This window comes from Meriones unguiculatus, chromosome 7, assembly GCF_030254825.1.
Source record: "Meriones unguiculatus strain TT.TT164.6M chromosome 7, Bangor_MerUng_6.1, whole genome shotgun sequence".
Taxonomy (NCBI): domain Eukaryota; kingdom Metazoa; phylum Chordata; class Mammalia; order Rodentia; family Muridae; genus Meriones; species Meriones unguiculatus.
Genome location: NC_083355.1, coordinates 3,614,876 through 3,641,690, shown reverse-complemented (window position 1 = coordinate 3,641,690; position 26,815 = coordinate 3,614,876). Strand labels below are relative to the sequence as shown.

The window sequence follows — 26,815 nt, the reverse complement described above, 5'->3', positions numbered from 1 at the left end:
AGACAGGCCCCCTCTGCCTTCTGTGCTTCGAGAACAGGAACTAGCCTGATGCAAGGGAAGACCCGCCCTGTCCTTTGTAAGATAGCGAAGGAGATGAGAGGGACTGACAGTCGGGAGCGGGGAGGAGGGGGCAGAAGGACAGGCCACACATGGAGGACTGCTATGGGGGAAGGTAGCCTGCACTGGGGGGTGGGGAGGGGTCTGCCTTCCTCCGAACCCCACGTAGTGTTCCACACAGCAGCATTAAGAGGCGGGGCTCTGGGACTTGGTCATGAAGATCCCCCTGTGTTTGGGATGGAGACCGTTATAAAAAGGGCTGGAGGTGGCCAGCGGCTAGGAGCTCTTGCTGCTCTTTCAGAAGATCCAAGTTTGGTTCCCAGTAACCACACTGGGCTGCTCAGAACCACCTGTAAGACCAACTCCAGAGGACCTGGTGCCCTTTTCCGGCCTTCAAACATGCACGTGCGCACACACACACACACACACACACACACACACAAAACTTCATGCAGAGACTAGTCCTCTTCAGAGGACAATTGCCTGTGAGAACAAGAGTTGTCTTGCACACTGAGCCTTCCCCAGGCTTGGGACCTACTGGCGCCTCAGTCAGGGACTGAGAAGATGAGCAGCTGCCCACCCCAGGTGTTCTGTTACCGACAGAGTTGGGGGGTGCTACGAAGGGTGGGAGAGAGGAAGAACCTGTGACCCGGGATTAGACCGTGCATATCAGATGCCATTCATGTAACAAGGAGGCCGTTGATCAAGCTACGCCCTTAACGCAGATCAATGGCAGCAGAGCCATTAGCCTTGAAAATGAGATGGAGAGGAAGGCCTGATCGGCAATCAATACCTGGTTAACCGGGACGGACAGCAAAGGGCTCCGCAGAGGACAGCGGGGGTCAGCAGCTGACGTCTCAACCAAAGGTGTGGCCCGGCCTCTCTGTGCCCACACCAGCACACAGTCTGCTGCCCCTGGAACTGCGGCTGGCTCTGACAAAGGCTTGAGGGTCGTCCGGTCACTGGTGGCTTCCTGCAGTGGCTTTACCAGGAGAGCTGACCAGCAGGACCCCGCCGAGCCAATGCCATCTGCGTGGCTGGAGTGCCCTCAAGAGTCCTTGGCATCTCCCGGTACCAATCTAGGGCATGTGGACAGATGTGAGGCAGACAGCAGAGGACAAGCTAGAGCCGAGGCCCAGGATGGGCGCAGAGCAGACGAGCCAGGACAGGCCACAGTCAAACCCGCTTCTCCCCAGGCTCAGTGTCCCGGGAGAGACACGCAAGGGCTTTCAGAGGCTCCCTTCCTGGGTGGGAGCCTCCATGGCACCAAAAGAGGAAAGGGGGTGCACCCACTCTGCCATCCCTGCACGTTCATCAGCAACTGTGTAGCCATGGTGTCTCTCTGGGCTCACTCAGAGCCTGTGAAAACGAAGCAAAGTGACAGGCATGAGGGGCTTCCCAGAACCTTCTAGACAGCAGCAAACAACTGTTTCTTCTCACTGCATATGCTTTCAGTGTGTGTGTGTGTGTGTGTGTGTGTGTGTGTGTGTGTGTGTGGTGTGCATGCACGCATGAATGTATATCTGTGTGCCTCTGTTGTACATACATGCCTGTGTGCATGCTTGTGTTAACATGTGTATGCCTGCAGGCTTGCATGTGCAAACATACATGTCCTTCCATGGAGGTGTGCATGCATACATGTGCATGTGTGCTTCTGTGTGTGTGTGTGTGTGTGTGTGTGTGTGTGCATGCGTGCGTGTGTGTGTGTGTGCATGCGTGCGTGCGTGTGTGTGTGCGCGCGTGCGCACGTGCTGGTTAGTTTTGTGTCAGCTTGATTCAAGCTAGCGTAATCTGAAAGGAGGGAACCTCAATTGAGAAAAATGTTCCCTTAAGATCGGGCTGCGGGATTTTTTTTCTTTTTTGAGACAGGGTTTCTCTGTGTATCTTTGGCTGTCCTGGAACTAACTCACTCTGTGGACCAGGCTGGTCTCGAACTCAGAGATCCACCTGCCTCTGCCTCCTGAGTGCTGCGATTAAAGGCCTGCACCGCCACCGACTGGCTGGATATTTTCTTAATTAGTTATTATTTGGGAAAGTAGGGCCCGTTGTGGCTGGTGGTGCCGGGCTCTGTAAGGGAGCAGGCTGAGCATGAGGAGCACCCTCCACGGCCTCCGAGTCAGCTCCTGCCTCCAGGCTCCTGCCCTCACCTCCTTCCGTGATGGACAGTGACGAGGAAACAGCCGAATAAACCCTTTCCTCCCCAACTTGCTGTGGGTCATGCTGCTTCCTTGCAGCAATGGGGAGCCTGATCGGACAGTGCATACATGTGTGCACACACTATTTTCAAAGCCGGAGCCTCTGCTTTGGGGAAAGGCTCCTGCGGAGTCACGCCCTTGCTCTGCCACGGCTGTCACCACATGCCCGGGAACCACAGAGACCCTCGTGGGAGGGAAGGGGTCCTTCCAGCCCAGAAGTCTGCTTAGAGAATGTGTTATTAAACGTGTTGTCGTGTTTCCTCCGGGCAGCACAGAGGAGCGAGGACAGGAGAGACAGAAAGAAGCCGCTGGAGCAGTGACTTCTGGAGCAATCTGTGCTGTTCTCTCTGAACCACACATTGTACAAGCCTCTTCCGCTGGCCCCTTGGTCCTCCCAGTCCCAGCAGCACCCACAGGCCTCAGCCCAGAGACCTGGATCCAGAGTCAGTTTCTGCATGAGCAACCTTGCCAGACCCTGAGCTGGTCTGGGCCTCGAGGTGCGATGGGACCAAGAATCGCCACGGTAGCTATAGCCACACATGGCACCAAGCCAGCTGTCACCATTCTTTCAGCAAGCAGAGAGCGTCTACAAACTCCTCTGGATGAGAGGATTTCAGGATTTCTCCCTGTAAGAATCAGAAATCCCCAGCCGAGCCTTGCAGACACTCCAGAGCTTCTCTGAGGCTTCAAGAGCTGCGGGACAACCTGGAGAAAAAGGAAGAGGCAGAAAGCAGCAGCATCCCTGGCTGGCAGCTGCAAACAAGGGACATCCTGGAGGTCCAATAAGGCAACGATGGGGAGGGAAGGGGGGAGAGTAGACAGAGGGACAGGAGGTGGAGGACAGGACCGGGGTGCGCCGGTCCATGGGGACAAGGACAGGTCCTACCACACCTGTAGCGATTGTGCCGGTCTGAAAACATCAGGCCCTGTGGCAGGAGATTGATAGGTCGCCCAGGAAGAGGGCTCCAAAACACCGGAACCTGGGTTCCTCGTGTGCACATGGCAAGGAGGGAACACAGAAAGAGCTGGACGGTGCAGCCATGGGACAGAAAAGCCATGTTTCTGCTGTGCGTGCGTCCAAGAGCACAGACCTGTTCAGGTGATCAAGGTTAACGAACAATGCAGATGACCAAATTAAAACCCACGTAACGTGTGTTCACGGCAGCCCGGCAGAACAGAGACACACACACTGGTGTCACACACGCCCTCTGTGCACAGCATGGTAGTAGGGGGAGGGGGGTCTTCAGCTCTAAACCAAGAAGCCTCTGACGCCTGCCCCAGAGCAAGGGCCTCGAAGACAGCAGGCAGGAAAGCAGGAAAGCGTGAGCGCTGAAGGGTGGGAACTCCCAGCAACCTCTGGAGTGGACAGCAGTGGTGGCAGCAATGCCAAGGGCCTGGTGGGGGCAGGGGGTGTGCAACGGGGACAGGGGGGACAGGGATGGTTCCCTCGGGGCTCCAGAAGTGTCCTACAACTAGATGAGGAGAGCAGGAGCACAGGGCTGTGACTGAATGCCACAGGACGAAGCCAGTTCAAACCCCTTCTCCACAAAGTGAAAACCCAAAAACGTGAAGACGTTAAGGGCCCTCGGCGAAAGCTCAATGCCACCACCGAGTGTGTCCCAGGGTCGCCGGGCTCTGACTCAGCGAACAGCCACAGCAGCCCCCGAGGGGTGTGACCTTCCCTGTGGGAAAGATGGAAGCTCAGAGAGGGTGAGTCACCAAAGCCACAGAGCACCTCGGAGGCCAAGGGTTGACTCTTGGAGTTTAAGGTGGAAGCTTGGGTGCCCGGAGCTGACCTTGCTCTAGGGAGCCAGGGGTGGATGAGGTCAAGCCTCAACTGTCTCTCTGAAGCAGGTGACCAAAGCTGTCCCGGCCCTCGCATGGCACACATGAAGGACACACACACCACCCTTCTCTGAATGCAAGCCGCAGAAGCCCGGGGGAGGGCTAGCCATCTCTAAAGAAGTTTCTCTTCTCTTAGAATTTTTTGAGACGGAGTTTTATGTAGCCCAAGTTGGCTCCTAACTCAGCATGTAGCCAAGGCTGCCTCTGCTCCTCCTGAATGCTGGAAACACAGGTGTGTACCACCATACCCTGCAAAGAATTCTTGGAGACTATCAACACTGGAACCCCAAACTTGAGATTCCCCTAGCACCTCAGAGCCCAGGACACCCCTACAGCCCTCCCTTCTTGGATGAGGACTGCACCCACAGGAGGCGATTGCACGCCGCCTGGATGTTTGGCCGTCCTCCTCACAGTGGGTGCTTCTGCCCTCTGAAGCCCTGTCCTTCCTCCCCTTCCTCATGACAGCAGGCCTGCTCGGCTCTGACGTGCCCTCTGAGAAGCGACCGGACTCATCCTTGCCTCACCTGCCGGCACCGTGGGAACCTCACGGCACGTGGGGTCTGGCATCTCACCATCCCGGCGCCTTGCTGTCTGTGAAGCCGCCTCTCTGCCCTGCATGCCCTCACCCACCACAGAGGGTACGAGCCATGCTCAGCCCGGGCTTCCCCGAGGTCCTGCAGATCCCTCCCGCACTGAGCGTCCAGGCCCAGCTGGCTGCTAGGAGGGGCTCCGATCCCCCAGGGGTCACTGGGCAGGGAGCACCAGCACCGAGCCAGGCACAGGGCACCCAGAGGGACTTAAGCAGACCCATCCTAATTCAGCCGGAGGTGCCGAGAAAAGCCCCCTCAGGGGCAGGAGCAGATGGGCAAGCTCCAGACCCCTACCCAGCCCGCCATCTGTCCTGACAGTCGTCCGTCTGCCAGGCGGCCCCTCCCCCAACCCGCCATCTGCCGCCCTGCCAGGCCCTCCTCCTGGCTCCCCAGGGGCTCGGGAGGCTAGAGCAGGGCACAGAGTCTGGCCTGGCTACCTTGGACTGGCCCATCTGGTACTTCTGAGGAACAGGGCAGGGTGGAGCAGCCAGGGGCTGATGTGCCTCCAAGGCAGCTGAAGGCTGTGGGTGAATGTCTCAGATCCAGGGCCAAAGGAGGAAAAAGCAAGGAGCCAGAGGGAGTAGCCCTCCTCTGTCCAGGCAGCCAGGAGAGGAGGGGCGCCAGCCCTAGGAGATAGCCATACCTCTGTCCCGTGCTCCCACTCCCTGCCTGGCAACTCTTGGGAAGCATGGGTGCCTTCTTTCTGCCCCCACCCAGCCTGAAAGGCTCTCTTCTATTAAGGCCGTGTGGGTGGGCCCTGGGAATTCTAGTCCCTAAGACAGAGTTCAGGGACACTGGGAGCCCAGTCAGACTGCCAAGGTCCACCCCCAACTCTAGGCCCCAATTGGAGCCACCACAGATGTTACCAGCAATATTCTCAGAAGCCAATGACAAGAGGACAGGGCCAGCCACTGCTGTCCTGGCACAGCCCAGGGCCTGTCTCTCCCGACCCCCAAGGACAGTGAGCAGTCCCACGGAATCCTGGGTCTGAAGCAGGTAGGCAGGAACTCTAGAAGAGCCAGGGTAAGCTTAGGCTGTATACAGAGCCTGAGGCCTGGAAGAGCTTATGGGGGTACATGACACACCCCAGCCCACAGCCTCCACCTGGCCTTCCTCACCAAAAACGTTAGAGGCATGGCTATTGCCGGCACCAGGCTTTCTTCCTGTGGGGGAGAAGGGAGAAGCGAGGCTCCTTAATCACACCTACACCCCATGTGAACCCAGCCTCAGAGAAGACCCTGGGTCAGGCCCGAGTGCACCCAGGCAGGTCCTCACCACGGGCCTGTCAGAGAACACTGTCCTCCCAATATGACAGCCATTTCTGTCAATCAGGGCAGCCGTAACCACCCTGCAGTGGCTCTTAAAGGATTACTGACATTTCCTCCCAGGAGGACGGAGAGAGCAGGGCCACTGAGTCCTCCCCTGAGGGCCCAGCCGGTCCTTCCTGCCTTCTTTCCCAGGCGTAAGTAATTCCACCCTGACTGCACGGGAACTCTGGGTCCTGGGAGGTGCTGGCAGGTACGGGCTGTGGAAGTGGCAGAAGGAAGCCTGCCTCTGCGCAGCGCTGGGGAGGCCGCCATCCATGCCGAGTGAGAATTTAATAGCACAGCTGCCTCGGGGTCCTTGGATCCCGGTAAGCAACCCCTGCCCCGTGCTCTGTAAGCGCGGTAAAGCAAAGGTTCCGAGTCAGGCTCGGTGGACTTGCGCTTTGGTCAATAGCCACTGCCCTATGTGGAGTGAACAGACGTCTCAGCAGTTAACAACACTGGCTGCTCTTCTAGAAGACCCAGGTTCAAGTCTCAGCTCGTACATGGTAGTTCGCAGCCAGGCCCATGTGATCCGATGCCCTCTTCTGACCTCTGTGGGCACTGGGCACAGCTGTGGTGCACAGACAAACAATCCACATAAGATCAAATGCAAATCAGTTTTTGTTCGGTTGGCATTTTGGTTTTTTAAGACAAAGTCTCTCTGTGAAGCCCTTACTGTCCTGGAGTCCTCTCTGTAGACCAGGCTGCCCTCAAAATCAGCGATTCACCTGCCTCCACCTCCTGAGTACTGAGATTACAGGTATAACCCACCACATCCCGCCAATAAATATTAAAAAAAAAAAAAAAAAAAAACTATAGGAAGGAGCACCAAGGGCTAAGCTGAGCTCACCAAACAATTCCAAGCCCCTAAAGTCACAGGTGACCCTCTGCTCTCCTGTAGTTTGGGCCAGCATGGTCAGGTTACCGGTATAGTGTGGGATAGCCCAATCCTAGGCTGCGTCCTCAAAAAGCCTGGGCAAAACCGGAGGATTCGTGGCTGGACGGCGCCACCTGGTGGGCCTGTTGGGAATGAACAAAGCCGTTTGTTCGTGGTTCCGGTTTTCTCAGTCATGGGATTTCTGAGTCTTTTCCCTGTAGGAGTCTGTGCACTAGCAGTTGTTGTGCTGAGGGTGGCTCTGCGGTGTAACACATGCACAGCATGCCTGAGCCTCTCTCTTCCAGCCTTTTAGCTATGACCAGTTTTCAGATGCCATCTGAAGATGCTGAATACAGGTGATGTCGTGTTCTGAAAAGGCCCTGAGCTCCTAGTTAGCTTCCGCTGACCTCGACTCTGAGGGAGTCTCAGTGGGGGATTACTTCCCTCAGAGTGGCCCGTGGACATAGCTCTGGGGCGTTTTCTTGATTGCTGAGCAGTGGTGCCAACCCTGGGCATGCTCTGTGGTCTCTGCTTCAGTGCCTGCTCCAGCTTCCTTCCGTGAGGGAAATACACCCTCTTCCCCTCGTTGCTCTGGTCATAGTGTTTACCACAGCAACGGAAAAGAAAACTAGGAAGCCAAAGGGAAACAAAATTCCGAAATATCCAGGGCCCTCGGACGCTCTGCTTAGAAAGGTTGGTAAGGCGGGCATGGCTCAGCAGTTGCCACCAAGCCTGACAGCTGAGCTCAGTCCCAGGACCCACAGGGTGGAAGGAGAGAATCAGTTCCCCTGAGAGTTGTGCTCTGACACACACACACACCATGGCACATGTCTAAAACTCACACATACACACAAAAATTGACAATTTTTTGGTTGTTGTTTTGGTTTTTTGAGACAGGGTTTCTCTGTGTAACATCCCTCGTTGTCCTGGACTCACTCTGTAAACCAGGCTGGCCTCGAACTCACAGAGATCTGCCTGCCTCGCCTCCTGAATGCTGGGATTACAGGTGTGCACCACCACCTCCTGGTGACAAATATTTTTTAGAGGAAAAGAAAGCTGTCAGGAGGGCTGGGGAGATTGCTCAGTGAGGAAGGCACAAGGACCTGGATTAGGATTCCCAGAGCCCACCCTGAGCCAGACAAGGTGGCACGCGTGTGTAATTCCAGCATCCCGCCAGAAGGTGGAACATTGACACAGGAGCTTGTGGGCTAGCCTGGGGTACGAAGTGGAAAACAGCAGAAGGACCCCATCTCAAAGCAGAACACAAGGACCAACACCCACGGTTTGTCTGAATTCCATGGGCACGTGTGCTGTAGTATCTGTTCATCCACACAAACACGCACTCACACACGCACGAGCACACACATGATTGGGTTTGCCTCATTTGAGCTGTATTTCAGGGTAACTCAATAACTCTAGTTGATGAGGAAAGTTTTTTCATTTGTGGTTTGTTTGAGCAGAAATTCTAGCTAGTCTATGTGAGGAAGCCATTAGGAACGAAAATCAGCATTTACCTGGGGGCAGTAACAGTGTGATCGTGTGTCGAAGAGAGAGGCAGGGGTTCAGTCCAGAGGTTCAAGGCCAGTCTGAGTAGCATAGTGAGACCCTGTCTCAAAAAAAAAAAAATGTAAGGAAGATGAGGAGTAATAGAGAGCAAGCAAGACAGAGAGATGGAGAGGAGGAAAGGAGAGAGAGAGAAATGGGAGAAGGAAGGGAGGGAGGAAGGGAAAGGGAGAGAACGAATGGGGAAAGGAAGGGAGGGAAGGGAAGAAAGGGAGGGAGGGAGAGAGGGAAGGAGGGAGGAAAGGATGGAGAAAAAAACTTTGCAACCTCTTCATTGGATATCCCTCACAAGGGTCATGGCAGATGACACCATTAGACAAAAAGGCAATGGTGGCCTAGGCTGTGACCACGGTAGCAGGCATGCTCAATTCCACAGTGTCCCCTGAAAACAGGGACCGATGACTCAGCTCCGTCTCACCTTTCACAGAAATAGGTGGGACATGGTTGGCAAACGGGGTCAGAAAAGCTGCTTCCGCAGCCACTGAGGGCACAACTATGGCCGGGACTCAGGCATGTCGCAGGCTGAGTGCCCACAGACTGGTACCAATGGTCCCTGCCCTGCCCCACTTCCAAGCCTGAGCTCATCTGCCCAGGATGCTCAGGGTGTTCCCTTTCACCCCTTAGCTAACAGGGAGCCAGCCTGAGCCTCTCTCTCCCCTCTTGGCCTTCAGATAGTAGGTGCCAAATAAATGCCAAAGAAGCACAGTGGGTTCACAGGCCTGGTTCCCTTGGAACAGACACAAACATGAAAGAGGCCATAACTCCAGCCTCTCAGAAGGGTCCAGCATATGCCTTCAGGGCCCAGGATTAGGGGCACAGGGACATGGCCATCTCAGACTCCCCTCTGACCTTCTGTCCGACCCAGCCCACTGAGATCCCTAGGGGTGAGGGTGGGGTCAGGGCTGGAGGTGAAGGTTCTTCATTTCACGTACCTGCAATCCAGCTCAGCCTCTGACACCCCAAGATCCCCTGACACCCAGTCCCACCAAATGTCCCGTGTAACTGAGAGCCTTCTGTCGGCAAGTAGGCTCAGGAGGAGGAGCACGGGGCCAAGATGAAGGATGCTTCCCTACCCAAGGATTTTCCCAAAGGAACCCTGTCCTCCTGCAATGGCATAGGTGGGGCAGTGATGGGCTGGCCTCCCTTTATCTACACAAGGTAGCCAAGGGTAGCCGCTTATCTGTCCCAGCTCAACCTTCTGCTTTATCAGGACACAAAGCGACAGGCACGAGGCTGTAAAACAGACACCTCCAGAGACAGCAGGTCCAGAGTCTGTGGGGAGAGATTTCAGAGATGCACCTTATCATCTCTCTGTCACCCGCATGGCTCCAGAGACACCCAAAGAACCTCTGGCCTTCAGGCAAAGTCAACGCCAGCCACAGCCACCTCCTCCCACTTTCTAGACCTGCCACTCACACATGCCAAAGAGAACAAGACACACGTCAAACCCTGGTCATCGTTTCCCAGGTAGTCCCCAGCCCTCAGCCTCCACACCCACCCCTCAGAGCTCAGCTAGCAAGGCAAGACAGCGGGGGGGAGGGGGGGAAGACTGGAAAAGTGCAGGTCTGGGTTCCAAGTCTCCTGGAGCGCACAGCCTGGGCACAACACAGGGAAAAGATTGACTCCTGAAGCAAACAGGGCCAGAGGCCTTTCCTCAGCTCAGAGGAGCAAAGGGAACCTCACGGGTGCCGGCAGTGGAGGCTTCACAAGGCTCTGCTGTCAGGAACCGAGTGGGCCCCCAAGTCCCCCAAAAGGGTAGATCCAGCAAATGCAGAGCAATGAGACAGGTGAACATCTCCTTACCAGGACATGCCATGTGTCTTGGAGTCAGAACGGTCCTGGAGAGGGGGCAGAAGGGGCCAGAGAATGCTTGAGAGCTGACATCCCCAAAGGAGAAGGGGGAGGAGGGGGAAGAAAAGCAGGAAGAAGAAAGGGAGGGCGGTGGCCTCCGGGACCAGCTGCCAAGTCTGAAGATCCCGATGGGGAGCAGAGGTCAAAATGGAGTGGACCTGGGGAACTGTACCATCCCATGAGAGCCCCAAAGGGAAAGAGTCTCAGGGCTAGGGGACACTGAAGACTACTGGCCCTGCAGGTGAAGGGCAGGAGGCCCCAGTCAGTCCTCCACAGGCTGAGCAATGGGTGAAGACCAAGCAGCATCGTGGGGAAAATGCAAAGAGCTGCCCTTGGCTCCTGTTCTGTTCCGAAGGACTCCCTCCACATCCACCATGGCCACACGGAGGCCTGCAGCCTGCCTCTGACCCTGCAGCCCTCAGGTTCCCGAGGGGCTACTGGGTAGCTGCAGAGCAGAGCTTCACCCCAGAGCCAGGCTTAGTATCACTAAATCCCATGTTCACCTTTGTCATGGCTGGCTCAGGCCATCCCCACCAGTTTGCTCTCAGTAGGAGCACACAACAGATGCTTTGCTGAGCACTCCCCCCCCAAAAAAAAGCCAAGCAGCAGAGGGGTGGTGGTGATCCTCAGGTCCCCAGATACATGCCAGAGGCCTGTGGAGCTGGGGTAACCCAGGGCTGAGCTCTGGGGGGAGGGGGGCGGACTCAGCCAATCCCAGCCTCCTTTCTCAGGTAGACGCTTTGATTCTCCCCACCTGTGGCCTCTAGAAGATTCTCGGTCACAGTCTAGGGTCTGTAAGTAGGGTGCCAGCAGCTTGGCTAGCACAATGATCAGAGATGAAGCTCCCCCGTGCCTCTGCCCAGCCCACCCATAGCCAGCACTCCAAGGCGACCCACCCTGGGTCACCCCTGTCATGGGATTCCTATTTAATGAGCATCTGGTGGTCTTGGACAAATAGACGGGCGCCTCCGTGGGGAGGACTGTGGTCTGGACTAGCTGAGGGCAAGAGCAGGGCACAGGAAGAAGGAAGCACCGTGGGACTGTGCCAATAAAGAGCCAGGCCAAAGGCGGAGGCCAGGCGGCTGCGGAGGTCCGGCACACGGCGGTCTGGAAGGGAGAGATGGGATTGCGGGTTTTGAAAGGAGCCCTCTAGCTGGAGAGATTGTGCAGCAGATAAGAGCCCTTGCTGCTCTGGCAGAGAACCAGGTTTGCTTCCCAGCACTCATAACCATCTGTAACTCCAGTTCTAGGGGATCCACCGTCCTCTTCCGGCTTCCATGGTGCTGTGCAGGTGTGCTGCACAGACACATGCGGGTTAAACACCTATTTGATTGATTGTTGACTGGTTGGATAGTTGGTTGGTTGATTTTGAAAACAAAAAGGAGCCCCTAAAATGGATATAGCAGTACCCACTTATAATCCCAACACTCAGGAATGGAGGCAGGGGGATAGCCTTGGGTTTAAGAATAGTAATACCTTGCCTCAAAAAGAAAAAAAAAATGCAAAGCATTTAATCCAAAGATTAAAGAGCACCACTGAGTTACTACCCTGGTTGTTCTTGCAACTTAAGCAAAGATGGGTTTACTTTATCTCAGCCACTCAGGGTGTGGTCCACCACGGTGGAGAGGGCAAGGCCACAGGAGCACGAGACAGCTGGTCAGATTGCACCCAAAGCACCCAGAAAGAGGAGAGATGAGCGCTGGTACTCAGCTTGCTTCTTATTCATTGATTGAATGATATATCAACTAATTGAGACAGGGCCTGTTTTAGTCACTTTTCTATTGCTGTCATAAGACACTGTCATCAAGAAGAAAGAGTTTGTTTGGGGTGTAGAGTTTCAGAGGGTGAGTCTATGCCCATCACACCAGGGACCATGGCACCAGAGCTGGAGCTGAGACGGCACATTTGATCCACAAGCCGGAAGCAGAGAGCACACTGGGAATGGCTCTAGTCTTTTCCAACATCAAAGCAAACCAGGTGTGTTGGCACAGCCCTTTAATCCCAGCACTTGAAGCCAGAGGCAGATGGATCTTTGTAAGTTTGAGGCCAGCTTTGCCTACAAAGTGAATTCCAGGACAGCCAGGGCTATACAGAGACCTGGCTACACAGAGAAACCCTGTCTTGAAAGAGAGAGAGGGAGGGAAGGAGGGAGGAAGGAAGGGAGGGAGGAAGGAAGGAAAGAAGGAAGGAAGGAAGGAAGGAAGGAAGGAAGGAAGGAAGAAAAGAAGGAAGGAAGAAAAGAAGGAAGGAAGAGAGGGAAAGACAAAAGCCAAACTCCCGAGCTTGCCCCTGGTGACACACCTCCTCCAACACACCACGCCTCCTAATCCTTCCCGAACAGTTCCACCAACTGGGCACCAAGCATTCAAACATAGGAGCCCACAAAGGCCATCCTCATTCAAACCATCTCAGGGCCTCACTATGCAGCTCTGCCCGGCCTGGAACTCACTATTACACCAGGTTGGCCTCAAACTTAGAGACTGACCTACCTTCCCATCCCAGGTGCTAGGATCAAAGGTGTGAGCCACCACACCTGGCGTTAAAGAAGTGTTTCTTTTTAAAAGATCTGTTTGCTTATTTATTTTTATTCATGCATGTGTGCCTGAGTGAATACATGGATACCCCATGCACACAGGAGCCCTCAGAGACCAGGACAGCATCAGATTCCCTTCTTGTGGTTCTTGTGGTTCTGAGTCACAGGCAGTTGTGAGCCACCATGTGGGTGCTGGGAACTGAACCTGGGTCCTCCAGAAGAAGAGACAGTCCTCCTATGCACTGAGCCGTTGGCTTTCCTGCCTCTGTTAAACCTCTCTGCAAACACCCCCAAAGACTCAGAGAGCTCCACTCCCCAAAGACCCTGGCACCATCCACCGCCCTCAAAGTCCAGCTGGTGCTCATGGTGCCGCCCCCACCATGGCCAGCCGATGCCCACTGAGGGGCTCTGGGACTCCCCTCCACCCAGCTACACCCCGGCTCGAATCCAGAACCCTCCGGGCTTGGAGCCAGCTCGCTAGTAAGAGTTCCTGCCATGAAAGCATGAGAGCCCAGGTCAGCTGCGGCTGCGTGTGCTGCCGGAGGGCGGGGGAGACAGCAGGGTCCCTGAAGTCTGCCGCTTGTCCCCCTGAGGGAAGAGCTTCAGGCCCCAGGCTCCGTGAAAGACCCTGCCTAGAGAATACGGTAGAAAGTGACAGGGCGCGTGACGTCTCTGGCTTTTTCATCCTTGTGCACGGGCACACATTCACTGCACCCATACATGCACACATATCCACCACACCCATGCACACGAACACATGCACCACACACCACACACACAATTAGGCTAGGAAACTGGGAGCTATCCCTCCCCACACCCTTGTTGCCTAAATCCTTGGTGGCAGGCATCCTCCCAAGAATGAGGCAACACATCTTTGCAGTTTTCCACTTCCCCGGCAGTGAGTAACTACGGGGTTTTCCCTTTCAAACAGGGCGGCCTGGAACTCGTTCTGTGGAGCAGGCCGCCTCGGCCTCACGGAGACCACACTGCCTCGGCCTCTCTGGTGCCAGCACCAAGGGCATGCGCCACCGTGGCCTGACACTGCGGATTTTTTTAAGGAGGCCCAGATTCCACCACAAGATGATTTCTGTTGATCTTCTGAGCGTTCTTGTGGTTCTGGAGGAACCATCGTCAGACTCAGCCCGCCCCGCAAGCCTCTCTCTGCTCTAAGCAGCCTGTCCCTGTGGCAACCTGTGTGTCTGTTTCTGCTCTCTCCTCCTGCACTTCGGGGCCTTATTAAGAATTCTTTCTCCACTCCAGCATATAATAAATGGGTCTCGAGAAAACGTCCACACAATCCAAAGCATTTCATCAAGGAAAAAAAAAAAAGTCCGACTTCTGCAGAAAAGTGTGCAACTGTCAACTCCAGCAGGCGAGCACGCCCAGGGGTCCCCACCAGGTTTTATTCCTACCCTGAGGGGTCCTGTGCCTCACTTTGAGTGGTCAGAGATTGGCCTTGCACTCTCACATGGCTGGCTAACAATGAGGGGCGCAGTTTCTAGGGAGAAATGAAACTTATTTCAAGTCGTGCTGGGCCTAAGGAATCTGGATTTCTGCCCAGTGGCTTCCCTGAAATGTAACTTTTTAATGGAGTTTTGTCTTGTTTAACCCTGTGAGAGAGGAGATGGCTCATTCTGTTTATATTTCCCACGAGCATCTTAACGAGTTTCCTGTTTGGCTCTAGTCACCTTCGAGCCTCGGGTTGGACTCCCAGGCTCCCATCCATTGAGCTGGCTCCTAGTTCCGTTCCTCGTTTGCATGCGGAATCCCCCAGTCTCAGCACCACTTACTCAAACACCAACCCTTTCTCCAACACCCAGCTGACACCACTGCTGAATCACAGTTGGCTCAGGGCGTGGGTTTACACCTGAGCGCCGTTCTTTATGGTTTATGACTTATTTTTATTTTCTCTCTCTCTCTATCTCTCTGTGTCTGTGCGTGTGTGTGTGTGTGTGTGTGTGTGTGTGTGTATGTATGTGTGTGTGTGTGGACATACATGTGCAGGTGAGGTCAGGAGGGGGTCAGATCCCCTGAACGTGCAGTCTGGAGCACCACCCTACAAGGTACTGAAACCTGAATCCGAGTCCTCTGGAAGAGCAGCAGTCACTCTACGGCTGAACCATCATCTCTCTCGCCTCCCTCTAGTCTTTCTGTTTGTTTGTTTGTTTGTTTGTTTTGTTTTGTTTCTTGAGAAAGTCTCACTCTGATTCCACAATGGCCTCCTGGAACTCACTATGTAGCCCAGGCTGGCCTCATATTGAAGCGATCCTTCCCAGCTCTGAGGGTCAAGCCCCGTCCAGGGCAGCTGGAGCACAAGCATGGCAACCAGGAGCTTGCCCAGAGCATGGACTCAGACCTGGCAACTCTAGATGCTAGCAAAGAAGCTTCTGGGAAGGAAAAGGTTGTCCTCAAGTCCTGAGGTGTGGGAGGCTCATGTCCCCTGGGGACAGGCCCGTGTCCCGATTCCGAGCTGGTGGCATGAGCTAGTTGGGATGAAGGCCTTCACATATTGCTGCGTCAAAGCACAGCGATGAGGCCACTCTGGGTCACATATAATATGGCCTGAGCCTAGTGACAGCAGTCTCCTCAGGTCCCTCCAGACAGCAGAAACACATGTGAAACCGGGCCTGGTGGCTCATGTCTGAAATAGCAGCACTCTCAAGGAGAGGCAGGAAGGCTAGACAGCCAACGTCACCGTCAGTTACGGCAAGTTCAAGGCCAGTGGAGGCGCTGTCTCCAAATAACACTGTTAGAAATGGAGGCAGATAGCGCAGTGACCAGCACAAGCGCTGGGGCCCCGACAGTGAGAAAGGAGGACAGAAACGGGCATGCTCCTCTCCTCAGGGTCAAGCTCCAAGTCCCAACCCTGGAGAAGCTTCGTCTGTGCTCACAGTCCAGCCCCGTCCTCCCACACACCCCCAGCTCGGAGTCTGAAACAAGGAGGCACCCAGGCACGCCCCGCCAATCACAAGTGCCCTAACTGCCTGTGCTCCCTACAAACCAGCCAGGAAGGCCTGAGGTGGGTGAGGACGGAGAAGGGGAGGAAGCACCCTGTGTCCCTGGACAGACAGACAGCCCACAGCACATAATCCTGTTAAGATATTAAAGCTCATTTATCCAGGAGGAGAGAACAGCGCTGAGATAAAGCCCCTCAGAAGCAATAAAAGGCAGGCCACTGATAAATCAAGGCCACTAATAAAACCCCACAGTACAAAGGTCAGCCAGCGCCTGGCAATCAGCAAGCCACCTCCAGGGGCTCCGGCCACAGGAGCCGAGCCTGCAGAGGGACGCCTGGACGGTCCGGGGGCAGAGGAAGAGGAGGAGACTCTTAGAGCCAGCCCACATGGTCACTGGCCTGGAGAGGGGGGAGGAATCACTTGTCCCTCCACCCACATGTCTCTCCAGAACCATGGTCATGAGATCACAGCCCTCCTGACGCCTGCATGCACAGTGACAAACTGGGACCTGCTGTCCCTGCCAGCCTCTCTGTCCCCAGATTGCCGTTCCAGAGCATGAGGAACAGTCACACCGAAGGAATTCCCCCAAGGACACTGAGAGGGACAGCATGTTCTAGACCCTGTCAGGAAAAAAAAATCATGGGATTTGTCTTGAGGACTTGTCCATTTCTCAAAATGCAGACCTTCGTGACCAGTTTCCTCCCTGAGGGGCCTTTCTCCTCCAGCTAAGTTACACCGCCAATCTGCTTTCTCACACCCCAAAGCAAACTGTGTGTCAGCCACGACACCCCCAGAGGACACCGGATTCAGAGTCTAGAGAGAGCGTCCTGACCCAGCGTGCCTCCAACAGCAGGGACAGGCTCACTCCCTGTCACCAGAATTCATGGCAGCACCAATCCAACTGCACCAGAGAAGAGAGCAAAGCAGTCCAGGCAGGGCCAGGCAGGGTGCCAGGCAGGGTGCCAGGCAGGGCCAGGCAGGGTGCCAGGCAGGGCCAGGCAGGGTGCCATGCAGAGCATCCTCGACTCAAGGCCTGCCGTGGTCAGGCCTGTGCCGCTCTCACTCTCCGGGGAGGCAGAAACGCTCACTCAGTCTACAGCAGAGGACAGGGTGCTGCCTGAACTCAGGACAGTGGAGGGACAATACCAGAGGCTCTCCAGGCCTGCACCCACGCGAGGTTTGACACCCATGCTGGTGTCAATTCTACCCAGTCCCCAGACCTCGGGGCTCTTGGGATCTGGCCTCAGAGCACTAAGGGTGTCCTCATCAGGAAGAGCAAGGGTGCCCCTGAGCTCCTGCGTGTGTTCAGCAGATCACTGCACCCAGGACAGTGTGCCACAGATACCACACCAGGGCCCTGCTTCTCCAGGCGCACACCTGCTCACTAAGCTGAAGGCCCAGCCACAAGCGCAGACCCAGGACTCTAAAGGTGCTTTGCTGGAGACAAAGAGCACCCCAGACCCAGATCTGGTCTCTCTAAACAGGCCTGAGTCTAAGACAGAGGCCGGAGATCTGTGGGTGAGCATGATGCACCTTTGCCTGTCGGTGCCAGAGAGGAACTGCTCAGCACACTCACACACACACACAAGTACATATATCACACACTTATGCCTATTCATAGGACATGCATGTATGAATGCATGTGCACACATATCAAAGATATACACCCATACACATATATGTAAGACACTTGTGATCATGACTGTGAGCGTGCACGTGTGCATGTCTCTCTCGTGACTGAGAACCCTCGAAAAGAAACCAAATCTGCAAAGGCTGATTTCCTGACTGGAACAGTGGCGTGCAGAGGTTCAGAGCCTGATTACACCTTGTCTCCTCCGGGGCAGACCTAAAGTTCTGGGACTAGCGGACGAAACCTTTGGAGTGTGTTAGCTCAGCTGAGCCCCAGCTCCCACCAACCCAGAGGCTAAGAACTCCTTCAGACGGCATCTGAGGCCCAGGGCCGAGGCCGCCCAGCTTTGCCGTGACTCCCTCTATGAGGCACCCACCAACGTGTCACGAAAGCATCTTGATTTGTGACTTTCTTTGCCTGGGAGTGTAAAAACCTCGTGAATCTGCTTCCACACCGGAAGACGATGGTGTGCCTCTGTGCCCCCAGGCCAGTCGCTCACAGCTGGCCCCGGAAGAAACTATCTCGTGGCCCTCTGAGGTGAGGCTTTGCATCAAGGACGTATGTAAAGTGTGTTCCTTATGCATACGTGTGAGGCACATGCACACTCACCTACACATATATATGCACACATGAACATTCGTGCACGAACATATGCTCACATCAGACCTAAATATAGGCACACAGTACATAGGACACGCCTGCAAACATACGTGTATATGAATGTGAATACATAAACAGATAATGCACACCAGCCAGAGACCTAGGTCTATATTCGTGTGCGTGTGTGTGTGTGTGTGCGTGTGTGTGTGCGTGCGTGTGTGTGTGCGTGTGTGTGTGCGTGCGTGCGTGCGTGTGTGTGTGTGTGCGTGCGTGCGTGTGCGTGTGCGTGTGTGCGTGTGTGTGTGTGTGTGTGTGCGTGTGTGTGTGTGTGTGCGTGTGTGTGTGATACAGCTGCACACATAGGGCAGGTACATGCATGTGGGCACACAGGGCATATACATTTTCACACACACACACACACACACACACACACACTCTCACGAACAATGAAACTGTGGAGTGGACACAGGGGCCAGTGGGGAGCCGTGCTATGGATCATCCTTTGGGATCCTGGATGGGGCAAAGAGCACTGAGCGAAACTAAAGGAGACCTCAGTAACACAGACATGTGTTGATAGAGCGGCTCGCCAATGTGCACCGCGTGGGAGTGTGAGAGGGAGACAGGAAGTGCGCCGCCTCCTGTACTGTGTACACCATTTTCCATACCATAAAACTCCAACGAAATCAAAGCTCTGTGTGACTCAGTTAGCACAGCGCTGGCCTAGCATGAAGAAAGCCCTGGGTTCGTGCCCCAGCATAAATCGGGCATGCTGGCGTATGAGAGAGGTAGAGGCAAGAGAATTGGGAATTCAGTGACATCCTCGGCTACATGGCAGATTCAAGGCCAGCCTGGGATACACAACAGCCTTTTAAAAAAAAAAAGATTATTTAAATATGGGCTGGAGAGTCGGCTCAGCGGCTAAGAGCATTTGTTGCTCCTGCAGAGGACTAGGGTTTGGTTCCCATCACCCACATGATAGCTCACAACATTCTGTAACTCCAGTTCCAGGGAATCCAACATCCTTTTCTGACCTAGGCAGGCAGTTAGGTAAGAACTTGTAAGGTGAAAAGATACCCAGCTTCCTGGGATTGTCAGAGAAGCAGCAGCCGGGAGTGATGGAAACAGGGCAGATACACATCCAGAGGCAGCCGAAGGACCGAGAACAGATGACTGCAGGAGGGCAGCCACATACATCTTCATACGTTCATCCCAGAAAGATTAGAGCATTAGAGCAGCCTGGGGTGGGAGGCTCCAGAAGAAGGAAAAATAAATAGACACACAGACACACAGAAACATACACAGACAGAGCACAAGAGAGAGAAATGGAAGAGAAAGAGAGAGAGATGGGTAGACGGATGGATAGATAGATAGATAGATAGATAGACAGACAGACAGACAGATAGATAAGTAGATATCAAAACAGAGATCCAGCAAGAGGCTGAGAACTAGCAAGTGACTACTGCTTCCATCCTATTGGTCAGAATGAGGTCATATGGCCAAGCCTCACTGCATGGGATGCTGGGATATGGGGTCTTTTTTCTTGTCAGCCATCTTGCCACTGCAGAATATATAGTATAAGAGTATAACTTGAAAGTGCTGCCCAGTATAAGGCCCTGACCCCTCCACAGTCCTCAGGCCGTTGAAGACCCACCCCACCCATCTCCTAGCCCAGGAAACTCCCTCACCTTCATGCCCATCCCTTAGCCAGGAAGCCTTCCTATCTGCACCTACAACATCCTCTAGGTCTGGGCAAATGCCATTGTCCTCAGAGGAGTGTTTGTGGTTGTGCCCCTGTGCTAGTGGGCCTGCAAACCTGTGCACTCTCCTGAGCAGCCCCCAGTTTCTCCTCAGTCAGCACTCATTTGTGACTGCCTTCCACGGGCACCTCCTTGGCAGGGAAGGAGCCGCAGCTCTGAGCCTTGGGTCATGCTAACCCCAGGCCCTCAGGCTCCAGGGCACAGAAGCATCTCCGAACCTGATGTCTGGGAAACATTCAGCAAGCGTGTCTCTGTTGGTCCGAGAAGTAGGAACCTGTGTCCTGTGGGTGCTAGCACACCTCAGCAGCAGCTTCCCACGGTGTGTCATGCCACGCAGGGTCAGTGCTTGCTGGCTGTTTCTGCGTGGAGCAGGAATAGTCAGGAGGAAGCTGCTCGTGGATCTGCAGTTCTGGGAGCTTCCCTCATGACTCAATCTGACTGTTCTCTTCTTTCTGCCAAACCTGCACCCCTTGCACCTCCACTCCCTCACTCCCATGGCCCCCACGTGTCTGACTCCACACATCAACTCCCTCACTCCACCCCTCCCCCACTGCATCTGATTCATCCCACCCCAGAGCACCTTACAAGAGTAAGGAGGAGAGAGGGGCCCAGGCTGCAGTGCCCTGCACAGACCTGGGCCTGGGAAGCTGATCCCACAGGCCTCCCCCGGATATGCTGTCCACTCGTCCACCCCCAAAGCAGGGCCTTCTAGCATCAGTGGATGGAGAGGAGGCCATGGTGGTTTGAATGAAAATGGTCCCTATAGACTCATGGTGAGTAGCCTTTTTTGGAGGCGTGGCCTTGTTGGAGTAGGTGTGGCCTTGTCAGAGGTGGGCTCTGAGGTTTCAGAAGTCCAAGCCAAGCCCAGGGGCTTACCCTCTCTCTTCCTGCTGCCTGCCAACCTGGATGCAGAACTGTCAGTTACCTCTCCAGCCCACATCTACCTGCAAGCTGCCATGCTTCCTGCCATCACGATAATGGACTAAACCTCTGACCTGCAAGCCAGCCCCCGTTAAATGTTCTCCTTTACAAGGAAACCCTGAGACAGAGGCCCATCCACCCTGCCCCTAGCTGTGTTCTCTGGGCTCAGAGGAACTGAGAGTTGCTGTGGACACTGGAGTGGGAGCAGTTCCAGATGGAAGTCCACCTTCTAGGCTCTGGGCCATAGGCCATGCCTCCTCCCTGGGAAGGACACTGGGGGATAAAGGGACAGAGGGAGGGACCAAGGGCCTCCATTAGAGATAGAGGCCATCCCAGCATCACACAACCCTCATGTGCAAAGTCCGGTGACCGCCCATCTCTGGAGATGCCCAGGATAAGAGGCCTGGCTGGCCCTGAGACTTTGCTCCACTCCTGGCCTGAGCTGCCATGCCCCTGTTCATCTGAGAGCCAACCATGGGACGCCCAGCTGTCCTCCTCACGGTGGCTCTGGCCATCCTCCCCACGTGTGGGACTGGGGCCCCTGTCCAACGGCAGCGTAAGTTACTCCTGGTCTCCTTCGATGGCTTCCGCTGGAACTATGACCAAGATGTGGACACACCCCACCTGGACACGATGGCTCGAGAAGGAGTGAAGGCGCGGTACATGACTCCTGCCTTCGTCACCATGACTAGCCCCTGCCACTTTACCCTGGTCACTGGTGAGTGCCAGCCTCAGGGTGGGACTTGGGAATGGAAGGAGCCTGAGACACCAGGTAGCAAAGGAGAAGCACCCTGGTCAAAGGTGAGAGGTCATCGCTCTGAGAGCCCAGACAATGGTCCTTTAGGAGTCCTCTGCTGGTGGCACCCGGTCAAGGGCTTGCTCCACAGCTGTCCCAGGGAGCGGCATGCTTCCTCGGGACCCTTCCCAGGCCTGCTCCACACGCGCCCTCCCCTCTGCTTCCCGATCAGGCAAATATGTCGAGAACCATGGGGTGGTTCACAACATGTTCTACAACACCACCAGCAAGGTGAGGCTGCCCTACCACGCCACGCTCGGCATCCAGAGGTGGTGGGACAACGGCAGTGTGCCCATCTGGATCACAGCCCAGAGGCAGGTAGGAGGGCCCGCCCGGGAAACTGAGGCCATGCCCGAGGGAGAGCCCCAGCAGGCACAGGCCTCCTGGCCGCCTGGTCTAGAAGGCTGCTCAGCAAGCTGCTGGGGGGGGGGGGCGCCGTGCAGGCAGCCATCGGGGCTCAGCTGTGGTCTGAGGCCTGTGTCTCCCGGACGCCCTCTGCTCTGAAAGGGAGACCAGGGCTGAGGCTGTAGCGGGCTTGGCAGACTGCTTGCCTGGCATGCGTGAAACTCGGGGTTCCAGTCTCGGCCCCACAGGGAGCCGGGGTGGTGGCTCACACCTGCAACCCAGCACTTGGGAAGTGGAGGCAGGAAGATCAGGAGTTCAAGGTCATTCATGGCTCCGTAGTGAGTCTGAGGCCATCCTGGGATATGCAAGAATCTATCAAGAAAGGGAGAAGGGAAGAAGGAACGGAAGGAACGAAGGAGGGAGATAAGAAGGAGGGAAGGAGGGAAGGAGGGAAGGAGGGAAGAGGGAGGCAGGCAATGCCCTCAGGCCCTTTGGCACTACAGAGGAGGCTCTCGCCCACACAGGATAGCTGACTGACTCAGGAAGGAAATACCGAGCAAAGGCTGGCTTTCTCTGTTTCCAACCCCACCACTGGGCAGCTGGACAGCAAGGGGCCAAAGAGTAGACAGAAGGTGGGGCGCAATGCTGAGACTAGGGGTCGCCCCAATTTGCATTGCCCTAGGGGATTTTTCAGGTGAGGCTTCTACTCTAAAGGAGGATTTGCAGGCGGCAGACACAACCTCAGCCCATGCCGCATCCCCACTGCCAACTGAGTGGCCGCCTTCCGTCATCATGGGCCGCTCAGTCTTCCAGCCCTAGAGCCAGAAAAGGAGTGAGAACTCGGGCTCCCCTGATGATCCACCCAGAGGAGAAAATGGGGGACAGGAAGCATGGGCTCATTAAACAAGGGGTGGGAAGGACAAACAGAATGGGCGATGAGGATGTGTGGGAAAATGGATGAGCAGGCTGATGGGATGAGGCAGACAGAGAAGACGACAGTGAAGGGGGACAGAGGACAGCTGAGCCCCAAGGCAAGGATGCAGAGGGGCGTAGCATCTGCTGTCTCAGTGCTTGAAGGTGCTGGGGGTTTGTCCTCAAGATGAACTGGTCCTGCCCCCTGATCTGTGACGTAAGATTGCGTCAGTGCCAAGAGAGGATGAGGGGCACAGAGAGAGAAGTGGGCAGGCTCGGCTGAGGGGCAGGACATGGTGGGGGATTCCAGCACTCAGCCCAGCTCGTTCTGCAGGGCTTAAAAACCGGCTCCTTCTTCTACCCCGGTGGGAACGTCACCTACCAGGGAGAGGCCGTGACGATGAGCCGGAAGGAAGGCATCTTGCACAATTACAAGGATGAGAAGGAGTGGCGGGAAAACGTGGACACGGTGATGAAGTGGTTCACGGAGGAAGGCGTGGCCCTGGTCACGCTCTACTTCGGGGAGCCAGACTCCACGGGCCACAGGTACGGCCCCGAGTCCCAGGAGAGGAAGGACATGGTGAAACAGGTGGACAGGACTGTGGGCTACCTCCGGGACAGCATCCGGCACCACCAGCTCACGGACAGCCTCGACCTGATCGTGACGTCGGACCACGGCATGACGACAGTCCACAAGAAGGCCAGCGACCTCGTGGAGTTCCACAGGTTCCCCAACTTCACCTTCCAGGACATCGAGTTCGAGCTCTTAGACTACGGGCCCAATGGGATGCTGATCCCCAAGGAAGGGAAGCTGGAGAAGGTGTACGCGGTCCTCAAGGACGCCCACCCCAGGCTGCACGTGTACAAGAAGGAGGACTTCCCGCAGAGCCTCCACTATGCCGCTCACCCCAGGATCACGTCCCTGCTCATGTACAGTGACCTGGGCTACGTCATCCATGGGGTCAGTGGGCCGCTGCTGCGCAGGGGTGGCACCCTGGTTCCACCCAGCCCCCAGGCACACATTCAGCACTGTGCAACAGAAGTGTGTGTGTGTGCGCGCGCGTGTGCGCGCATGTGTGCGTGCGTGTGTGCGTGCATGTGTGTGTGTGTGTGTGTGTGTGTGTGTGTGTGTGTGCACATATGCGCTAAAGTGTGGGAAGCCCAGGCTCAAGGGGAAAAGGATAGGAAATAGAGTCCATACCAGAGAATCCCAGGAGAAGTAAGAGATCTACCCATAGGTTCTCCATGTGGTCCGCAGTTACTCACTGGTGCTCCATCTTTGGGGTCTCAGAATTAATAGGAGTCCAGAAGCCACCTCGCCAAGCATTGCAAATTTTCCTAAGGTCATCGCCAACGTGGGTGCCAACGCATGCAGGGAAACACTGAGAGGGAGGCCCTGGGGGCACTGTGGCCCCATCAATGACCCAGCACCCTCGCCCCTCCCTCGCTGCAGAGGGTGAGCGTGCAGTTCAACAACGGTGAACACGGCTTCGACAACCGAGACATGGACATGAAGACCATCTTCCGGGCTGTGGGCCCCAGCTTCAAGGCGGGCTTGGAGGTGGAGCCCTTTGAGAGTGTCCATGTGTACGAGCTCATGTGCCAGCTGCTGGGCATTGTGCCCGAGCCCAACGACGGGCACCCGGCCACCCTGCGACCCATGCTCCGGTCAGGTGAGGCAGGAACACGCCTTCCGTGGAGCCCGTGAGCTGCCATGCCCGCTGCCGGGTCACTGCACGTACCCCAGGGGGGGCTGTGGAGAAAGAAGCCGGGGGCTCACGGGGGCAGCCGGGGCCACCTGTGGAGCTGAGGTGCAGCCCTCTCACCGACCTCTGTCTCTCCTAGGGTCTGCTCCCCGCCTCGGCAGAGGGCCCCCCTTGACAATGGCGTTCCTGGGGATCCTAATGGTTCTGGTCAAGTTCACGAAACACTAGGCCACTCAGCCAGTTCAGCGAACGTGACAATCCAGGCCCGGCTGCGGTTCTGGGGTGGAGGCTCCGGCCTCATGCATGGGGTCCTGGGCTCATCCTCAGAACCAGAAAAAAAGAAAAAGAAAATGTGGTCCTAGTTCTGGTGTTTGAAACTTAGGGGCATACGAAGTGAGCTTGCTCACCCAGCCCACGCCTGTGACCATGGAGAGGGCTGCAGAGAGGGGACAGCCTCGGGCAGGGGCAGCTGGACCTGAAAGAAGCCCGGGAGGTGTGCCAGGAGGAGAGGCTGAGATAGCTGTGCCCAGCACAAGGTGGGGGCAGGGGATCCCAAGCACACAGGGCCTGGTGAGATTCTGCAAGTGAAAGGAGCCAGTGGAGAGGCTGTGAGCAGCAGCCTGTGTGCAAGAGGCCTGTGTGCAAGATGCATGAGTGCAAGAGGACTGTGTACAAGATATGTGTGTGCAAGAGGCCTATGTGCAAAGGAGGGTGCTTTGTGCAGGCTGGGCCCCCAGGGGAGCCACTGTGGTGGAGTGGGCTCTCACGGAGGCAGAATCACAAACTTAACGAGGAGGTCAGGTCAGTCCAGGGCCCAGTGGGACACTCAGCAGGCCAGGGTAGCTCCAGTGACAGGCTGAGGGCACCTCCAGGGGCTGAGCATTCGGGGCAGGGTGGGGGGAAGGTCCTGGGGTGGGGGACCCAGGACAGGGAGGCCTGAGGCTCAGGTCCCATGGTGGGCAGAGGCGCCCTCAATACAAAGATGCCGGGAGGACTGGGCCCGGGGCATTTCGGTCTTCATCCGTCCCCGAGCGTAAGAAGCCTGAAGCCACAGCAGGGCAACACTTAGTACCCTGAAGCCTTACACACCCAGTGTTTGGCTTGGGCTGGCAATTCACACATGTCAGACCCAGGGACCAGACTAGAGCCTCTTGCCAGAGGACAGGGAGAGAGATGAAGACCAGCCTCCCACTAGAAGGCACAGATGGCACGGAGATGAGAGGGAGGTGGGGAGCGCTACATCTCGGAGGGACCCCAAAGATCCTTCCCCTGACTCCCTCTTCGAGGTACAGATGCTGAAGCCAGAGCCCCAACCGGCTAGCGACGGAGCTAAGCCTGCACGCTGGCATTCCAAACCTGCTTCCAGAGGTTCCGGGCCCCACGCAGACAGGGAGGCGACACCATTGCACAGTGCCGGAGTGTGCAGAACACACTCACAGTCCTGTTCTTCTGCCAGCTACGGGGTGGGCACCACAAACATCCAGGCAAGGGGCTGCAGCTCCTCTAACATGATGTCTGTGCACTCCAGAGCCAGGCCTGGGAAAGGGCCCCTTCCCACTCACCCTCCGGCAGGACACGGTCTAGACCAGCCTGTGAACACCGCAATACAACACTCAAGACCCATGGAATAAGTTGCCAAGAACACACACACAGAAACAAATCTCATGTTTTGATTATGTTTAGGACTTTGGCTTGAGCAGCTCCATGGCTGTCCTGGGGCGCATGTAGCTCCTGGGGCCACAGGCCGGACACACTTAGTCTAGCACCCCCAAAACAGCTTGCATGCATTTGCCTGTGTCCCCCATGATCACAGGGAGGCTGGCTCTCTGACTCCTTCCCAGCTGGCTCCCCTCTGACCTCATCCCCATCTCCCCTGTGCCAAAACATGATGCCTGTTTTTCCAAGAAGTCTTTAGAAGCTATCTCTTGGCTGCAAGCTGCTGGACTCTGGACTGGACAGGAATAGGCCCAGCCTCTCAGCTTACCAAAGCTCCCCTCCACCCACCCAATCTGCCTCGTGGTGTTCACTCACAAGAGGCTATCACAGGGCTAGCACTAAGAGCAGCTGCCCAAGCTTGCCACCCTTACCCAGCGCCAGCCTATGCTCAATCCTCTCCCTCCCACTGAGCCTTCCCCTGAAAACAGCACTGTCCCCTGTGGCCACACGGGGCATGTTGGAGCCAGGCAAAGCTGGGCCTAGGCAGGGCTGAGCCTGGGCAGGGCAGGGTGCCTGAGCAGGGCATCTGCAGCCTTGGGTTTCTGACATCTGCCACAAGAGGGCGCTGTCCGGCAAAGCACCCTGGACACCCACACTTCGAACCAGTTGCAGGAGCCAGTAAGGGAAGAGGGACCCAAAGGGGTGTGTCACAGATAG

The 26,815-nt window shown here is 55.9% G+C and overlaps 1 protein-coding gene across 1 annotated transcript; it reads left to right on the top strand.

Moving 5' to 3' along the window:
• The first annotated feature begins 21,079 nt into the window (after positions 1-21,079).
• Positions 21,080-24,803, top strand: Enpp7 (ectonucleotide pyrophosphatase/phosphodiesterase 7). The gene is made up of 5 exons (XM_021639418.2): positions 21,080-21,401; positions 21,652-21,797; positions 23,071-23,697; positions 24,190-24,409; positions 24,582-24,803. Exons 1-5 carry the CDS (start codon positions 21,158-21,160, stop codon positions 24,668-24,670), a joined length of 1,326 nt encoding a protein of 441 aa, XP_021495093.1. The 5' UTR covers positions 21,080-21,157; the 3' UTR covers positions 24,671-24,803.
• Positions 24,804-26,815: the final 2,012 nt, after the last annotated feature.